General features: G+C 39.1%; 1 protein-coding gene across 2 annotated transcripts; it reads right to left on the bottom strand.

Moving 5' to 3' along the window:
- Positions 1–415: 415 nt before the first annotated feature.
- LOC142618425 (transcriptional corepressor SEUSS) lies at positions 416–10308 on the bottom strand. Of its 2 annotated transcripts, XM_075791358.1 has the most exons (11): positions 9750–10308; positions 8644–9244; positions 7808–8559; positions 7598–7717; positions 7357–7405; positions 6888–7102; positions 6727–6795; positions 5244–5341; positions 4349–4442; positions 2948–3017; positions 416–1557 (listed from the first exon to the last, which is right to left on the bottom strand). In XM_075791358.1, the coding sequence occupies exons 2-11, from the start codon at positions 8909–8911 to the stop codon at positions 605–607; spliced, it is 2688 nt and encodes an 895-aa protein (XP_075647473.1). In that variant the 5' UTR covers positions 8912–9244; positions 9750–10308; the 3' UTR covers positions 416–604. The 2 variants fall into 2 exon arrangements, with proteins under 2 accessions (XP_075647473.1, XP_075647472.1); XM_075791357.1 differs by having other exon boundaries at positions 7808–9244; positions 9750–10230.
- Positions 10309–15389: the final 5081 nt, after the last annotated feature.

Genomic DNA, 15389 nt, shown 5'->3' with positions numbered 1-15389 from the left:
TATCAACCGCTCAACCCATCATAGGTCAAAATAAAATAAAATAAATAAGTAAAATATAATGGGATCCACCTGTTGCGAAAATGTAAAATTTTGTTGTTGTGCCCTAGACTTTCTCATAAAGAAAAGATGCTACAACAATAGGTACAGCTGATTCAGTTTTGTTGTGCCCTAGACCTTCTTCATTCATTTTTTGCTTTAATTTCTGATTGTAAGGTTCGTTGTTAGCGTGCTTGCTAGATTATCTACTTGGTCATGCGCAAAACCACCCCCTCAAAAAAAAAGGAAAGGAGAAAAATAAAAAGGGGGTATTATATGTAAAGAAAATATGAAATTTAGAACAAAAAAAATATATATATATATATATATAAACGTACAATATAAATCACAGCGAATTAGCCCATTTAGCCACACCACCAGCCACCAAATTTTCCTTTCTATATATAAATAACAGATTAGTACAGAGTGGGAGCAAAGCCCTGTAATAATATTTCACCGTATACAACCAACCATCTTCGCAGGGCCTCCGGCAATTCTGCCATTTCTCATGCTGCATAAGCAGCTATAGTTAAGAACTGGAACCATAGGCGTGATCAATTAAAGCCTTTCATGGGGAAGGTTTCCAATCAAACTGAAGATTATTAAAGCCGTTAACTGCTCCCAGCCCACTAAGCAGCTGGTTTCCCAAATCCTGTTGTTGATGATTCATAATTCGGTCTTGAGCCATTGAGGTCATTCCTACCCTTCCATTCATTATGGAGTTATTTCCCATTGCTGCTCTAATTCCATTAACCATGGCAGATTGACCATGTCCACCCATACTGCCAAATCCACCACCCCCCATACCAGAATTACTGTTGACTGACCCATTCCCCACAAAGCAGTTGCTACCATTGAGACCTGTGTTATTGCTTGTCGGCAAAATCCCATTAACATTTTTCACATCATTCCCCAGAGAACCAACACCAACCATATTACCTGTGCCATTAAGTTGGTTGGACATCATCATGTCATGTAAGATTTTCTGGACTGAGCTCTGCGAATCACTTGGGTCAGCCTCACCGGAAAGAACTGGCTGTTGCAAGGACATTGATGAATTTGAGGTACTCATGTGATTGGTGGTTGTCAAGGCGCTGTGAGACGTTTGTGGGGGATTGTTAGATGAGGAGGGTGTTGGTGATTGGAATGGGGAAGGGTTGGGTTGTGCCTGCGGAATAGTACTGGAGGAACCGGGGGAGGGAATCTGAACAGAACTTCCTCCATAAGGACTGCTTGCATTGTTCATAGAATTTTGTTGTCTGGAGTTCATGGAGTTCTGATGGAGAAGCCCAACAATGGTGCTTGTTGAGGTTGATGTGGATGCCATGTTGAGGGAATTATTTACGCTAGGCACACCATTGCTAACAGCAAGTGGCATAGCACCAGTTTGGACAGAGCCTTGTTCACTGCTTGAGTTCTGTGCCATTGTTTGCTGCTGTTGTTGCTGTTCCTCCGGCTGTTGAGAATGACCATGAAACCCAGATGACGTACTTGTCCTCCTAGGATACTTGGCCAAGCTTTCTGAGAAGAAACAGACATAAAATGAGTTACCCTATGGCATTTGATATCCAGGATAGAGTTGTGATGCAGCTCGCATGCAAAAATCACTAGCACAAATAAATCTGAGGGAATTGGAATAACAATGCACTTGCACATTTTTCCATATACTAACTACACAGATTTTGATAGCCATTTCACATGCAAATACACAGAAGAAAAAAAAAATCCATGTTCCACCAGAAGACTGTCAGCAAAATAGTTTAGAGTATAAGGGAGCAGCTCTTCATTTGTCAGAATCAGGTCCTTAAATGTTAAAAACTGCTGCTGCTATCTTAATTAAATCAATTACTTGTGTGTGTGTGTTGAAAACTGCCACCAGAGTTTTGCTTCATATTCACATCGCATAAACCCTTGTTTCTCACCTTTCAAATTAGACTACCTTGATGAGAAATCATAAACAAGTATTTGCAGATCTAATATTTTCACACACAAAAAGCCCCTCAAACTAAAAAGGTCTGAAAGCCTGATGCCTCTTGCAAATATCATTAGAAGCTTTAAAAGAAACAAGTTTGGGCACATTATGCCAACAAGCATTGAGCTACTAAACAAAAAATATTCTATGATGGCATGTCCATTTGATCAATCCCTCTAAGTGCCTTGTTTTGCAAGAATGTATACCTCCGACTTACATACGGTATGACAGGTACTACAATACTCATCATCATCCTTTTCTTCTCTTGAAAGATCAGACAACTTTCTAACACCTCTTGCCCAGGCAATTACATTACCACCAGAAGGATATCTTGGAAGCCCAAATATTCAGCCTCTAGACAGAAGTGTTATTGGCTTTCCAAATTTTCAAATGATTTGGTGTTTATGAACCTGCTCAACCCTTTTTATTTTTGACAAGTGTATATGTGACAAGCCTTGTAGCTCAATAGCATTGCCTAGTTTCCTTACTAGGAAAACCAAGGTTCAAAGTCCCCTCCCCAATTATTGTAACAATTAAATTTTATATATATATCACAATTTCTTTTATTATTCTTCTTTTTGTTGGGTGGGGGTGGGGGTGGGGGTGGGGGGGGGGGGGGGGGGTGGTGAAGGTTAAATATCAGGCTAGATTGAAAAAAACCTCTCACTAAAGTCTTCTATTGCATAAAATGTAAAAAAATCAACTTCCCTTATTTCTACAACAAACCAAATTCTAACATATTGAATGTCTATTCGCCTCATAAAATCACATTAACAACGTTAGTATGATAGTATAGCTATATAACCGTGAACACCATATTTTCCCATGCTCCATTTCTCAGATCTAACATTCCACTCCACCTTGGAAAAGAGACCACAAATGTGGCATATGTATGTAAAGGTAAAAGTTTAACTGAAAGAAAATTCACATCAAACTTACCCATAGGTCCCGTTTTTGTATTTCGGCTATAATCAATCAAGTCTTTCATACTATTAACCACTTCTGATATCTGCATGCCAAGAATAAGAGAAACAACTAGGTGATCAATCACACTGCACACAAGTCTCATTAATATAGTTCATCATAGATTACTACTTATAAAATTATATATATTTCATATAGAGAGTAGCCAAGAGAAGCCTCATTTATCTGGCATATATTTAGTTATTATCTTTAACAATACCACATCCCTAATGCAACAGCAGTGGAGATGGAAGCATTCCACATAGGGACCATAATCATAACATCAATGTACAATAAATAAAAACTTAATAACAAAAACTCAATGCTGCAAGCAAATCTCTAAGCATTTGAAATATCTAATACACTCTAAGCACTGCTTAGAAGCCAAAACCTTTTATACCAATTAAGAATTAACATATAATTCTACAGAAATTTCCAAATTGAGCCTTCAAATTATCAGCAGATGAGCATTTAAATTAGTGTATACTATTGTGGTTCAGAGAGAGATAAGAAACTTTAAGGGTTCAGTGCTGCATATTGGGTTCATGAGTGAGGTGGAAAAGCCAATAGAATAGGAATAAAAAATTCCCGAGCACATATTGAATATTTTGAAAGTATGACTATGGCATTGCATTGGAACTGCTAGATTTAATGAGACTTAATTTAATGTACTTGCATAGGGAGAAAAAATGATAACTGTTAAGCTCAATCAATGGAGAGAATCATCTAGTCCAACCCATGATGTAGTTGACCTAAGAAGAGCATATTCAACCTAATATCAGAAATGGAATATATTTTTAACAGATATGGTAGAGGAGAAAGAAATGTGTCAAACAAAGAATATTTGAACAAATTTCAGTTCAAAAAAAAAAAGGTGTGGAACCCTAGTACAGGGGATGTGTACAAGAGAAACAAAATTTAAATCACAAATTTTTCTCTAGGAAGGCATTGGAAGAGAGTTTCACTATCAACTAGCAAGGTACGATTAGAACACTTTTCCCCCAAACCCCCCACCAAAATGAATAAAGAGAAACAGAAAGGGTACTACAGTAATAAGATAATGTTACATGCCAATTTGAGATAAGACTGACCGACAAGTATCAGTAATGTGAACATTGTTCTACATCAAAGAAAATACCACTGACACTCCAAATACAGCAGTACTCAAGCTAAATACGAACTCTGTTGCAGTTACCTAAAGAATATATCCCCAATATCCTAAACTGCCTTTTCTTTTCACCTTTTTTTTTGTCATGGTAAGATGAACTGCAGCTTTTAAATGCAGAAAATACCACCAACATTCAAATTTTTAATACATAGGGAATAATACAGAAGCCAGGATACTACAAAGCCCATTAAACAAAAAAGGGGCATTACCTGAAGGCAGCGCACATATCTCTTGGTATATCCTAAGTCATTTACCAATGGAACTTCCAAAGCTTTTGCTAATTGTCGAGCCGATGCTACGAACCTAAAGAAAAATTACAGTAAAAAAGAATAAGGCCTCAATGATCATACAATTAACACATCATACAACATGGATAAAAGCCAAGGAAATACAATAAAAAATCAGAGTATCACAGCAACAATTCACACATAAATACACCCATAACCACCTGGGCAGTGGGGGGGGGGGGGGGGGAGAGAGAGAGAATAGAGGAAGGGGGGTGCAACAAAAATGGAATACTTTCCCTGCATGTCATGATAATCCATAAATAATCAAAGAACCAACTAGTTGCAATAAAATATAATAGTGTTAGGCTGTCTCACAGCCTTGCCCAATTAAATATTTGAGAATAGAAACCATATGTCATAAACAAAGCAAATTTGAGAATCCAATGTCCAATATCCTTTGCAGGTTCTCAGAGAAACCTTAAATTTTAACCTCTACATACTGCCAAACTTAAAAACTCGTGCAACCTATACTTCATGAAAATCATGGATGCTTGCAGTACGCATCAACAGGAACAGTGTAAAAACAGATACTTTCCCTAGGAACACCATTGCTCTAGTGCGTAAACAGAGCATAAGTGAAGAAAATAAATATATGGCACATGCAGAGAAAAATAACTAATCTATGAACATTTGCTGCATTGTAGATATTGAAACATTCTGAATGAGATAAGGAGGAACCAATGGAATGTTTTATCTTTTCTTCTTCTTTTTTAAGGAACTAATTGAACCACCAAAATTCAATCTGGACAAAAATAAAGCACAGGAAAAACGCTCAGAGATAGCAAACGAACAAGGAAACATATGATCAAGGACTTACATGTTACAATTATTTTGCAACTCTGAAACGGATAAATTGGATGGTGCATTTTGAGTAGCAGCCTGGTATTTTTGGGCTGCAGCTCCAAGTTGACTAACCTGAGAAGCAAAAATTACAACTATTAAATACACACAATATCCAATAGTGGCAAAAATACTTAATGCCCCCACACATACATTTCAACAATCAACATTTTGACACCAATATTGGACAACAATATTTGATTAAGGGGTCTTTTGAATATTTCTTGGAAAGTAACTGGGTCACAGAACCCGTAAGATACATACTCTAATGGTACATCCAAAACAAACTGACCAAGCTATGATGGACATTGAATCCAGAAATTGTATACATCCAATGGATATTATTTCATTCAATGGCAAACAGGTATCCAGTTTAGAAATCCAGGATATGCTTCAAAAGTATATGTAAAATGATGACAGTGCAACCTAGAACAAGAATATAAACAAGACAAAATTATTTCCAATTTCTTCTCCAAGTAATAAACCCCTTTGACAAATAGGAAACTTGGTTTTGTAGATCTGCATTCGTTCTGGCAAAGATTTAATATATTAGGAGCCATGATGCTCTAGAAGAACCCTTATAGGATTCATGGTACTTCCAAATCCATTCAATTTGGTTTCCAGATTTATTGACATGCTTAAATAGAGATCTTTTTGAATATCTTTGTGTAGCACAACACTCCAAATGGAATTGCACCAAACATTAGCAACATAACCATCATAATGAACCATGAATGATTTAATTTCTCAAATCATAAACTGATTCCATTTATCACTCATGATTAACTCACACCAAATAATGCAGAAAGACAAACTAAATTCATTTCACTCGGTACATATAATGCCCTGGGATGGTTTCAGATCAATCAGACATAATAGGGGTAAAAAGAATCAAATAAAGAGAAATCATAAAAATTCACACACATTCAAGCTTAATGGATCATATTTGCCTAAGTCATACCATAATAGTCAAAAATAAGGGAAAGGCAGACAATCAAGAAAATAAAGGTCATTATCAAAGCACTAATCTCATTTATCATATAAATCCAAGACATAGTTCCTCTGAATAATGCGCATATTACTAGCTATCCAAAAAGGGATAACCAAATGGATAAACTTCTATTGTTAATCTGTATGTTAAAGAAATTAGATCTCCTCAAGGAAGTCTTGAAGAAAAGGATTAGTATTACAAGTGTATTAGCAATAAGGCATAGTTATAAACTACTGAACCTCCTCGTACAAATACTTTATTTACAGGAAGCGAAATCACCACCTTCAAATACTTCAAGAAATTTTTTTTTTTAAAGTCCGATTGTCGCTAAGCAAATTTTATATAAATACAATCAGGCAGTTAATTTGGTTGCCCCCAGCATGGCCCAGGGGACAACATATTTTGCAGGCATCAACAATAAAACAAAAGAGCTTCTCTTGTTATAAGATGAAAAAATTTCATCATTTACCTGAGGTATCAACAATCTTCGAGGGATAAGCTCTTCATGACGCCGAGCACAAAACTCCCAAGAGCATATCTGGTATAATAAATGAAGGACAAGACAGAATGTCAATGAATGACACCTTGTAAGGCATTAACGTAAAGAAGCCAATTTATTTTCTGCATAACCTTTAGGTCTGGAGAGAAAACAATCCGAAGTTGACCATCACGTACAACACGAAGTTGCTCAAAAACGCTTTCCTGTATTGCTTTTGCATAGTCCAGGACAATCTGACCAGATGAATTCTGATATTCACGAGGCATGTCAACATAAAGAAGTTCTTCCAAAGTACCACTTTCATACTTGATTTTGAAAAGCCTGGGAAGAACCTCGACAGTTGCTTCTGAAAATTTACAGTCAACAGAATTCAGAAGCCAGTTAGACATGGTAAACTTAACCCTTACAACATTTACATATAGCGTAAGTACTTGACTAATTAACATGAATATTCAGCAGAAAAGCAAAGATGCTAAAGAACACATGGCATGACAAGAGATATTTAAGAGGGGACACCAATTTAGAGTAGCAGTGGGCACCATGGACTACAACAAGATGCAGAAAACTACAAAACTTGGAAAAACTATCAATGAAACATACCGAAACCACGGCCAGGCTTGCGATTGCATATTTCACAGTGCCATACATCCTGCAAAATTTACAAGATCGATCGTTATGTATACAAAGAAATCCGGAGGGCCAATAACATTTTGAGAGACTATTATGATGATTTACTTCAAAATAGGATGAAGATGATATTAAATATCAATGAATATATAAATAAAAACAAGATACCAACTAAGATGAGCTCTAGTAGATTTGCATGTCATTAGCACCAGACCTGAGGAAAAACTCCAGTTGTTTGCCGACCACTTCCATACATAGAAACACACCACTTCTTTTTAGCATTGGGAGCAAAGTACTCAGCAACAAATTTCCTCCAGAATTCAATATTGTTGTCCTACATTAAAAAAAAACAATGCATTATTACAGTTCATAATCACCCACACCCCATACACATACAAAAGACTAAATGGTAAGAAAATCTTACTTCAGGTCTGTGTTGTTGGTGATACATGTAATGTGTTAGACGCCGGGCACACATTCCAGGCTCATAGACAGGTTTTACAGGAGGTCTCAAAGGCAAATTCTGCTGTTGAAATTGCTGCGGTAATTGGGACCGCTGCTGAGGCATTGACTTTAATAGTTGTTGTTGTTGGTGTTGCTGTAACTGCAAGAGTCTTTGTTGATGCAAAATATTAATCTGGGCAGCCGCAGCGTGAGAGGTCTGCCTCGACATGTGGAGGAATTGTTGTTGCTGCTGCTGCTGCTGCTGTTGTTGCTGCTGCTGCTGCTGCTGCTGCTGTTGCTGCTGCTGCTGCTGCTGCTGCTGCTGCTGTTGATGCAGATATAATGATTGATCAGAATGTTGGGGTTCCATTTTTACTGGCGCCAAATTTCTCATTGCCTGCATTTGCTGTGGTTCCATTTTCACTTGACCAAGACTTCTCAATGTCTGCATCTGCTGCTGGTGCTGTTGGTGCTGATCATTAGCCACCTGAGGCTCCAATTTTACAGGTCCAACACCACCTAAGCCTCCTCGCATTGATTGATATTGCTGCTGCTGCTGCTGCTGGGTGCTGTGAGGAGCAGAGAACTGTTGCATTGGCTGCTGACCGTGTTGGAAATTCTGGGATTCAAGTTGCTGGGACTGCTGATCCGATATTAGCTGGCTACCAGAAGGGTTCGAGAATTGCTGACCCTGTCCTTGACCGGATGAACCAGAGTTTGCCATGTTTGAAGCTACAAGTGAAGATGAAGAAGTATTAAAACCCATACCATTGCCAATAGTAGAAAGTGGATCCAACTCAACGCCAGTATCAATACCTCCACGCTGGCTACTCCCAGGACCAGAAAGCCCAGGATTCTGACCTCCATTTCCAAAAGACTGATTTAGAAGAGAGGACACATTAGGCATGTTTCCAAGCATATTCACGTTATTAAACGGAGTCCGAGGCGACACAAGCGAAGGAAAAGCTGACTGAGGAGGCATGGGACCTCCTTGAGCTCCCAATAACCCAGAATTTGATCTCAAGAGTGAAGGTGTAACCGACTGGGCACTACCGATCGGAGTGGGTGGCCCCGAAGGCACCATTTTTCAAAAAAATCAAAATCTACAAACACTCACCTAAAGTTCTAAAACTATCTTAAAAGAACATGAATTGAACAAACTAAAGTTACACAACAAAGTGTGAAAATCCAGACAAATAACTCAAACCAGATAGCACTTCAGGGCTATAAGGTTCAAAACCCTTATTGTGCTCGAATCCAAACGGGTAGGCTTTGTGTCTACGAAGTTCACGTCTTCCAAAGGCAAGCCAGATACTGATAAAAACCAAGACCAAGAAACAGGTATCAATTCTGAACATTCTAGAATTGTACCGTCTCTGCGAAACCAGCAATCACCAAGCTGCTCCCGCATGAATCTCTGTACAACAATATACAAATTTTTAGATCTACTATAGCTTCAACCATTGTACTAAAACTAGCCAATTGACACTCACACAAACCCAGATTCCAAATCTCAATTTCCTCACACTATCAACCAAAAACCCTCATAAAAAGCCACCAAACAAAACAGCTACAAACAAACCCACATCACCAAAAACCCACCCAAAAAAAAATCAATTAAAGTAAAAATAAAATTTAAAAAACCCATCAAAGAAAAACCCTTTTTCCCCCACACCCTTTTTAGCTCAAATTTCAAACTTCAAACACACACAACCAAAAAATTTGAAACTTTACTCAAACTACAACACAAACACTGCTTATACTAAACCCTTCTCGATCGAGCCCCATATTCCACAAATCAACGATCCAGAACTTCAAATGAGTAAATAAACAGAGTCCAAAAACTACCTCACAAGCCCAAAAAAAAAAAAAAAAGTAGAACTCAAAAGGGTCAGAGTCAAAGACTACCAAAGAGAACTCACCAGAGTTGCAAATTGAACAGTGACAAAGTCTTCGATACCCACTGATCAAAATATTATTCCAAAAACAAAAATAAGAAATACCCAACTCCTTTTTTTCACTTTCTTTTACATAAATATCTATATATGTGAATTCAAAGTACTAAGAAATAAAAAAACAGGAAACAGAGTCCGAGTTGAAAAAAGAAAGCTTTTTTTTTTCTTTTTGCTTTGCTTTAGGGTTTCATCTCTTCTTCTTCTTCTTTCTTCTTCTTCTTCTTCTTTCTTCTTCTTCTTCTTCTCTCACAAACAAAAGCCTGAAGAAGCTTCAGTGCACGACGCCCTGTACCTCGCTGTATTCTAGAGAGAGAAAGGAAGAGAGAAAAAAAAAACACTTTGTAGAGAGAGAAAGTTTTTTAGAGTGAGAAAGACAAGAGTGTGCGTGTGTGTCCTTGCGGACGTCAAAATTGTATTCGATCCGATTGAATTTTCTTCATTCTCTCTCTCTCTTCTCTTTCACTGTGTGTGAGAAATGAAGTCAAATGCTATTCTTTCTTTCTTGTTTCTCTCTCTCTCTCTCTCTCGCTCTCTCTCTAAAAGGCTTTCTTATGTGAATGCATATTACTATCATTTATCATCATTCATGATTATCATTATCATCATGCATGATGTTTTCTTAATAGTATTTGTTTTCTACTTGGGAATTGACACTAGAGTTGCATATTATTACGGAACTACCCAGATTTGGTTTGGTTTGGACTTTCTTCTGTGTATGTGCTCTTACCTTATCATGGTGTTTAATAGTTGTTTCTTCACTTGCCATCTGTTCTTAAGCAATGATAAGATGGCTGTAAACGTTTTTGCAGTGTTTTTATTTTTTTATTTACTTATTTAAATAATGATAATTAGGGAAGGGAAGATTTAAAATTTAGATGCCTTCTTTAGAAACACAGTAAGTATCAACTAGCTGAACTATAAAACTCTTAAGTGATTTTGGAAAATGAAATTAGCACTAGACAATTATTTAATATTAACTGATTATATTATCGTGGTTTGGATGAGCTCTTTCATTTTTAGCTAAAATAGCAACTTGTTATTAGGATGGATATTCTTTATGCAACCAATTTAAATCTTAAATATCTTCGTTGGAAACACTAATGGATATCAAATAGTTGAGCTATAAGACTCTTGACAGGAATAGTAACTCGTTATTCTTTATACAACATATCATACTTTACAACTATACATTTAAAATGATAAAAGTTATATAGCAACTTGTTATTACAACAAAAAAATATAGCAACATGTTATTTAGGGTGGACATGCTTTATGCAAGCTATCATAATTTATTTCTATTAGCTTTTTTATTTCTTTTAGCTAATATAGTAACTTCTTTTTTTTATAAATTGGTAGTTTGGGGCGAGGAATTTGAATATGAATATTTCTGTTGGAAATAACAAAAGGTATTAAATAATTGAGCTACAAGACTTTTGACAATATATATAACTAGTCGTTAACCCGTGCGTTGTATAAGATAGTTAAATTTAAAATCACATATATTTAAAAAAACAAATAGAGAGTCATGCATGAAAAAAATTTTAATTAAAAGTTAATAGAAAAATTCTTTTATAATTTAAAATAGTATCCCATAGGTATTGTATAGGTATCAACCAAGTGGGATACATATTTTAAATAAATATAAAATAATAATAAAAAAACTGTAATGGTAAGCGGTAGCTACTTTTGTTTTATTATTTATCCCAAAAAAACAAATTTTGACAGGATATGAACAAATAAATTGTAGTAGAATTTGAATAGTTTCTCATAGGTATTGTATAGGTATCAATAAAGTAGGATGCGTATTTTAAATAAATAAATAAGACAAAACTTTGTCTTCTAACTCTCACATGCACTAACGTTACACCACCACTATGTATAGAGGTTATTACACGCCCTTGTTTAGTTTCTTATTAATGTGAATTGCCACTTTTAATATGAATAATGCACTTCCTCACACCATATTATTCTACTAATCAATCTAAGATTCCAAAATTAAGTAGGAAACATCTAAACCATTCACACATGGACTATACTTTTTCTTAAAAATACCTATGGACTATATGACAACATTAATATAAAATTGATTATTGATCACAAAAAAATTGTAATATTATAAAGTAATAATCATAGAGAGTTAGAGCATGAAAAATGGCAACATTTCCTTACCTCTGCATTTACTCTTAGCAACTCCATGAATACAACATTACAAAGTAGTCTCATGAAGTCCTTTACCCTCTTTGCAAAATCTTCAACTTGTTGTGTGTGGGGGGCAAAAAGATCCTGATGGGAACATGGGCCTTGTGGGCCGTGTTAAGGAAGGCCGACCTGATCCTGGGTTTGGAAACTGTTAGTACTATGAGTCGGCCCATACGCCGAGGATCCGAGGATCCAGCCGAGGGTGACCTTATCCTCGGATAAATGTTGAAGAACTCGGGATTTCATAGTAAAGATTAGGGAATGACATGGTTAAGGCCAATGGTTAAAAGGGGTGAACCCTAGAACGTCCCAGAAGCACCGGTGTGGAAGAAATGTCAAAGATAAAGGCTGCTACCTCCACATTAAAGACCCTGCACCTACCACCCTGGCCGCATTTATGGGGAAGTGACACCTGAACAGTGGGAGAGAAACTTCTGGTTACTATTCAAAGGCACTGAGAAAAGAAATATCTAGTCTAAGGGAGAGGTGAGGCAACACGTGTACAAAGCATTCAAAAGAGTAGTATATAAAGAGCAATTTAAGGCAGAAGAAGGGGGATTTTTGTAACCTAAAAAGAAAGATAAAGACTAAGAAGGGGATATAATATAAGAACAGCTCTCGGCTTACGTCCGAGGAGGCCAATTTATAATATTCCTTATTGTTTCCAAATATTCGAAATCCTTAGTTTGTCATTTAATCCCCAAATACTTCTAACCTGGGTTTCAAACCCACACTCTACAAATTTGTATTGTTTAAGGCTCATTGGGCCTGAGCCCACAACTGTTCTTGGGTCCAGGTGCAATTGTGCACTTACAATTGGCGCCGTCTGTGGGGAGTCTAGTCTAGAAGAGGTAGGGATATTATGGCAGGCTTAGGCTCTCACCATGCAGAGTCACAAGGATCACAACCGGAAGATCACTTTGAACGTCTTGAACATCGTAGGGATCGTGAGGGAAGCGTCCATACGGAATACCCAGGCACTAGCCATACTCATGGAGGAGGTAGTACTACTCACGATGAGGGTTCTAAATCCATGCAGAGGGAAATTAATCGTTTAAAGAGGAAGTTACGTCGCGCGAAGCGTAAGGTTTCCCCGTCCTCGTCTAGTTCTTCCTCAGAGAAGGATAGGGGAGTTGGGTACAGTTCAAGGTCATGTTCCCCCACCAGCGCAACATCCTCCGGTGAAGAAGACGATCAACCAACACGCAGACGTAAGAAGTTTCGTTCTAGGGGCTTAGGTAACGATACCATGAGTAGGGCGTTGCACCAACTCTCTAAATCTCCGTTTTCACGGAGGATTGAGAGCGGGAGGCTTCCTAGAAGGTTCACCCAGCCCACGTTTACCATCTATAATGGCCGGACTGACCCGGTGGAGCACGTGAGTCACTTCAACCAGAGGATGGCAGTGCACTCTCACAACGAGACTTTGATGTGTAAAGTCTTCCCCTCTAGCTTGGGACCTGTGGCTATGAGATGGTTTAACGGTCTCAAATCAGGATCCGTAGGCTCATTTGGGGAGCTAACTAGGGCATTTGCTTCGCGGTTCATTACGTGGCAGAGTCCCTCGGCCATTGGACTCGTTGCTATCCATGGCCATGAAGGAAGGGGAGACACTGAAAGCATACTCCGACCGATACTGGGAGATGTTCAATGAAATAGACGGCGACTTTGATGAGGTGGCGCTTAATACCTTTAAGGTGGGCCTCCCTGCGATCACGACACGAGAAAGTCTTTGACGAAAAAGCCCGTACGCGAGTGTACGCCGTCTTATGGATCGTATCGATGAATATAAGAGGGTAGAGGAAGACCACGGCGAGGGGAAAGGAAAGGAGAAGGTTATCCGCGGGGAGAGAAGGGATTTTAGGTCGGACGGATATCACAACAAGCCGAGGAGGGATTACTTCGGACAATCCGGCTCGGCGGCACCCAGTTGTAAATGCGTGTTCCGAGAACCGGTGCATCGGTTATTAGAAAAAGTTCGTAAAGAACCCTTCTTCGATGGCCCGGCAAGATGGCGGGGGACCCTGCTAGAAGAAATCAAAACCTTTTCGTCGGTACCATCGGGATGTGGGCCACACTACCGAGAACCTGTCGGACCTGTGGAACCATCTAGAGCGGCTCGTCGGTGAGGGAAAGTTAAAGCGGCACTTGTGTCGGCCCACCGGGCAGGTCGGTCAAGTTGGTTCAAACAATCGGAGGAACGGTTCATCTCGGCCAAGCCGGGAACAATTAATGTTATCTTCGCCGCACACAGTAGGACCGGCTCGGGTCCCACTAGGGTTATGGCGGTTTCCCATCCGCGGGCCGAGGATGTGGGTAGCAAGCCGAAGAGATTAAAGAGCACTTTACTGTCTTGGGTTTCTCCGAGGAGGATAAGGTAGGGACTATCCAGCCCCATGACGATGCTCTTGTGGTTACCCTCAGAATAGGGAACTATGATGTGAGGAGGGTGATGATAGACCAGGGCAGCGGTGCAGATATCATGTACCCTGATCTATTTAAAGGGCTAAGATTGGAGTTGGAAGATTTAACCACTTATGACTCCCCACTTATAAGCTTCGAAGGAAGGGCCGTTATGCCGAAGGGACGGATCCGTTTACCCGTTCAATCCGGCACTGAAACGGTTGAGGTAGATTTCATTGTGGTTGACGCGTACTCTCCATATACGGCCATCCTCGCCAGGCCATGGTTACTCGCCTTGGGAGCTGTCTACTCTACCTTACATGTTAAGGTGAAATTCCCTCGGGGAGCACGTTGAGGAAATCCTCGGCGGCCGGGTAGTGGCTAGGCGGTGCATATCCGCCGCGGTGCTTCGTCGGTCGAAATTGAGTCATCAACCTTGCCCATCCAGAGTCATAGCAATTAACGGCTCGGAGGCACACAGGGCGATGGCAGGAGACGAGGCTATTTGTGAGGAGTTAGAGAAGTTTATAATAACAGATGATCCGGAGAGGTTTTTCCAAATTGGCATACTTTTGCCACACCAAGAGAAGATGGAGTTGTTGGAATTTCTGAAAGATAATTTAGATGTCTTTGCGTGGGACCCCTATGAGGCTCCAGGCGTAGATCCGAACTTTATTTGCCATCGTTTAAACGTCAATCCTGCCATTGTTCCGAGGAGGCAGCCACCTCGGCGATCTTCCCGAGAACATTCTGAGGCTGTGAAGGAAGAGGTTCTTAAACTCAAAAGGGCGGGGGCTATCAAAGAGGTTTTCTACCCTGAATGGTTGGCCCATACTATTGTTGTCAAGAAGAAGAACGGCAAGTGGAGAGTATGTGTGGACTTTACTGATCTGAACAAGGCCTGTCCTAAAGATTCGTTCCCAATGCCACAGATTGATCAACTGGTAGATGCTACTGTTGGACATCCTCGGATGAGTTTCTTGGACGCCTTCCAGGGTTACCATC

Source organism: Castanea sativa, chromosome 12 (assembly GCF_040712315.1).
Source record: "Castanea sativa cultivar Marrone di Chiusa Pesio chromosome 12, ASM4071231v1".
Taxonomy (NCBI): domain Eukaryota; kingdom Viridiplantae; phylum Streptophyta; class Magnoliopsida; order Fagales; family Fagaceae; genus Castanea; species Castanea sativa.
This window is presented reverse-complemented; position numbering and strand designations above follow the sequence as displayed.